At 36.2% G+C, this 4,104-nt stretch overlaps 1 protein-coding gene across 1 annotated transcript; it reads right to left on the bottom strand.

The window, feature by feature from the left end:
- Window positions 1–487: 487 nt before the first annotated feature.
- On the bottom strand, window positions 488–2,818 carry LOC108194260 (cytochrome P450 86B1). The gene has a single exon (XM_017361209.2). The coding sequence runs from the start codon at window positions 2,707–2,709 to the stop codon at window positions 1,132–1,134; it is 1,578 nt and encodes a 525-aa protein (XP_017216698.1). The 5' UTR covers window positions 2,710–2,818; the 3' UTR covers window positions 488–1,131.
- Window positions 2,819–4,104: the final 1,286 nt, after the last annotated feature.

Genomic DNA, 4,104 nt, shown 5'->3' with positions numbered 1-4,104 from the left:
AGTAATAAGTGAATATGCGACGTCTCAAGAAAACCACCCGAAAACAAGTACAACAAAGACAAAGAAAAGGTGCATCACACGAGTTGAAACTATTAGAGAACGACGTTTTGTAGTACGGACTTTATTTATAATAATCATAGTTTGTATTCGAATTAGATTCTATGTAATCAAATTAGACTTAATAGTGTTGTAGACGATCGACCCTGGAACTGTGGGGTGAGAGTTGAAATTATAATATATCAATATAATGCAATTATTGTAATGAGCCAGTGAAGATCTAAATCTGCGAAATGCGGGTCTGGGGCATCACAATTATTTTTATTAATACTATTAGGTCAAATATTATATTTTCACATTCACATATTTCATCATAAAATAAAAAATAATATTTATACTAAAAAATTTGAGATCACACACAAATATTATTTAAAACACAATATAAACTAGTGGCGGTATCTGCCACGGATTTTTATGCTAGTTTCATGTATAAAAAAACAGAGAACCGCTTTACAGAATTCAATTATTCAAAGTACTATAAACTTGTACTTAGACAAATTTAATAATTAAGCGATTGATTCCTTTATTACATTTTTTTTTTTGATAAAAAGGAATCAATTTATTAATTAAAAGCCATACGGCATCTACAAACACAATCGAAATTGGACAGACGCTGAAAAATATCGCTGTTGAATCCTTCCTTCTTGGAGAGGCAACTGAGCGATTTGAAGATGATTTGAATATACACACTTGTTTCCATCTGATTGGTTTTCACCTGAGTGTTCTGAACAATCGACCATAGATGTGATCCCATGATAACCTTCAAATCTGAATCAAACCCATGAAAATCATGCCGATCTATAACCTCGGTCATGAAAAACATCAAAACACACCAAACATAAAACAAACCAACTCTCACAAGAAGGAGAGACTAACAAAACCCAAATAAATTGGGAACTTATTGAATGAGAAATAAGATTTCAAAACAAGAAAACAGGAAAAAAAAAGGAATCGGGGCTTTCCACCAGTGAAAACTGATAGAAGCCCCTTCAAAAATCTTTGACGGAGGCTAGGGTTTTGAGGGAGAGACTAATTATCAATCAATCCAGCTTAATCCACTAATTTAAACATATGTTAATTTCGTGGCACAAGCCTAACCATTAGGCCATTCTTCATGTAAAGTGTGGTAGTTGTTTTGGGTGCAACTTCAAATCCTTCAACGACTTGAATTGAATACCTTGCTAAAACTGAAGCTGTCACCATTTTCATCTGCGTGTAAGCGAACTTCTTGCCAACACACAGCCTCGGCCCTCCATTGAACACCGCATACTTGAACGGATTTTCGCTCACAAATGCGCCTTCTTTGATCCATCTCTCAGGCTTGAATTCACGACAATCGCTGCCCCAGACGGATTCCATTCTGGCCATTGAGAAAATGCTGTAGAGGACCTTGTCACCGCTTTTTACTGTCGTGCCATCTGGAAACACGTCGTCCTCCAGAACTTCTTTGAAATCGAAAGGGACAGGGGGGTAGAGGCGCAGTGATTCGGACAATGCTGCTTGTAGATAGACCATTTTGTGGAGTTCGTCTGTCGTAAAAATAATGTTGCTGTTCTTGACATCTTTTTGTTGTCTTAGACAGAGGATGTCATGAATTTCTTGCAGAATATTTTTTTCGACATGAGGGTGTATGGATACTAGCCAGAAAAACCAAGCTAGTCCCACTGAGCTGGTGTCTCTGCCTGCTAAGATAAAGCTTATGCAGAAATCTTCCAACAATTTATCCGAAAAATAACCGTTTTTACCTCCCTTTTCGAGACTTACAAGCCTGGACAATAAATCGAATTTTTCATCCAAATTAATGTCCTGATCTTGTGCAGCTAATTCTTTCTTCCTCTCTTGCACAGTCTTGGCTGCAAAATCATGCACAACTTTCACCGATTCCTTAAGTCTTCTCTCAAAGCCCAAGTCGAAGAACTTTAAGGCCTTCCACACAAATGGGGGCACCATGAACCTGCATAAAGTCGATTCAGTGGCCTCCTCGAAAGCTTTGGCAAACGGAACATCGGGCAATCCAATCGACATGCACCCTGGATCGACACCAAAGGCGGCTACACAAATGTTATCAAATGTAAACCGAAGCAACAATTCTTGTAAATCAATGCAAACTTTGGACTCCACCAGATTTTCCAGCACTTTCAAAAGCTTCTTGTGCACCAGATCCTGCATGCTCTCCGTCGAATACTCCACGAATCGTACCGAATGCATAACAGTAGCAGCCGCCTGTCTTTGATGTTTCCAGGACTGATCATCAGCATTGAAAATCCCTTCTCCAAGCAACTCACTAAATCTCTCCCTATAATATTTCCCTTTCGGAAAATTATGAAACTTGGACTTCAACATGTACTCTATCTTCACAGGATCCGCTGTCACAATGCCACGGCTTCCCCCAAGGGCGAGACCTCTAAACGGAATCGTGCCTCGATTATCGATCAAAGCTTTCGTAATCCATTCATGAAGGCAATTAGAATGCATGATCAGGGACGGAAAGATTCCGAACACTGGCCATAGCATTGGACCCTTGGCCGTGAGTTTCTGAACAAGCGAGCTGAAAACAAAGAGACAAAACAGCGAAAATGCTACGTCGTAAAGGTTGAGTTTAGCACACATTGTAGTTGCTGCAGAGGAGAAGAAAAACTCCGTGGTACTCATTTTGAGATGAGATACTTTGGAATAACAATGAGGTAGTTGAATTTATAGAATAGATTAGGGAATTTTTAGACTGTTCAATTCCACGTATGCTTTTAATACAAGACATGCAATTTGCTTAACAACCACATGCATCGGGACTTACCACCGTCTATCGTTACTCGAGGTCTTAATTGATGTAGACAATCTCTACTCTAGCTATACATGCGTATTCAAGAACAGTGTACTTCAGTCCCAACCATTTCTTCTAGTCTGGGCGGTGTCCAATTCATTTTTTTATATTTCCCAACTTAGCAAAAATAGTTAATAATTTCTATCACTTTCCTTTTTCTTTTCGCACCAATAATTTGCTATCTTTTTTTTATTCCTCCTACTTCACCCAATACATATTCATTAACTTCTTTGCCCAAAAGTAAACAAATGGTGGGAACCAAGGACCACGTATGCTCCTAGAAAAATCGAAAACAAACACTATAAAGTCAGGTCGATAAGTATAGTTTTTTAAATGTTTATTTACTATAATTAATTTTGTATAATAAATATATACAGTTTTTTATATTAACTTTTATAATCTATTTGAAAAAAAAAATCACATGGCGTCTCGCCATATACAGTTGTTCAATGGCCGAGAGAGTAGTACTCCCAATCTCCCGTCACCTTAAACTTAACCGCGCGTTTGTTCACATGAAGATAGTCTGAGACTCTCAGCTACCCGACTGTCATGTTTCTGAAAAGGGGAAAGTAGCTTTAAGATTGACTTAATTGTTTCTCCGAACTCTTACTGTTAACTATTCTGGGAGATTCGAAATCGTGACTGATTATGTAACCGGACTTAATGATTTAGGGGTGTTCATCGGACCGCTCGCACAAGGCCGTGCCGAGATTTGAAGTGCCTTGTGCAAAATGCAAAAATTGTGCCCTAATAATTTGAAAATATACAACTACATAAAAAGAGCATAAAATATTTCTTTTTCATATTACAATAATTAACTGAAAATTGTAAAGAAATAAAACAAGTACATAAATAACATAAAATAATCTGAAAATTGTTCTTCTAACATTTTTTTGAAGCAAACCCACTAATAATATTTTTATAGTCTACATTTTCTAGCAAACTATTTTCATATTTGATATACATATATATATACATGTATAAATTAAAAATGAATATAATTAAATATAAATTAGTTACTAAAGATTGAATCATTATTTTAATGACATAATACTGCATATGGTTATCAAGAAAGAAAAAAAATAGTATAAGTAGTTAAATTAATTAACTTTAATGAAGTCATTGAAGTTAGCAGTTAAATTAGAATTTTACCTCAAGAGCAGGATAATTGTGACAATTTTCAATGCAATTAATTTTCAATGTAAGTATTTATTTTTATTAACATG

Source organism: Daucus carota, chromosome 7, assembly GCF_001625215.2.
Source record: "Daucus carota subsp. sativus chromosome 7, DH1 v3.0, whole genome shotgun sequence".
Taxonomy (NCBI): Eukaryota; Viridiplantae; Streptophyta; class Magnoliopsida; order Apiales; family Apiaceae; genus Daucus; species Daucus carota.
The sequence above is the reverse complement of the archived record's forward strand: the minus strand, read 5'-3'. Positions and strand labels throughout refer to the sequence as shown.

What these genes read in the sequence shown, in the direction of transcription:
- LOC108194260 (XM_017361209.2), bottom strand. Translation starts at nt 2,709, where the DNA reads ATGAGTACCACGGAGTTTTTCTTCTCCTCTGCAGCAACTACAATGTGT.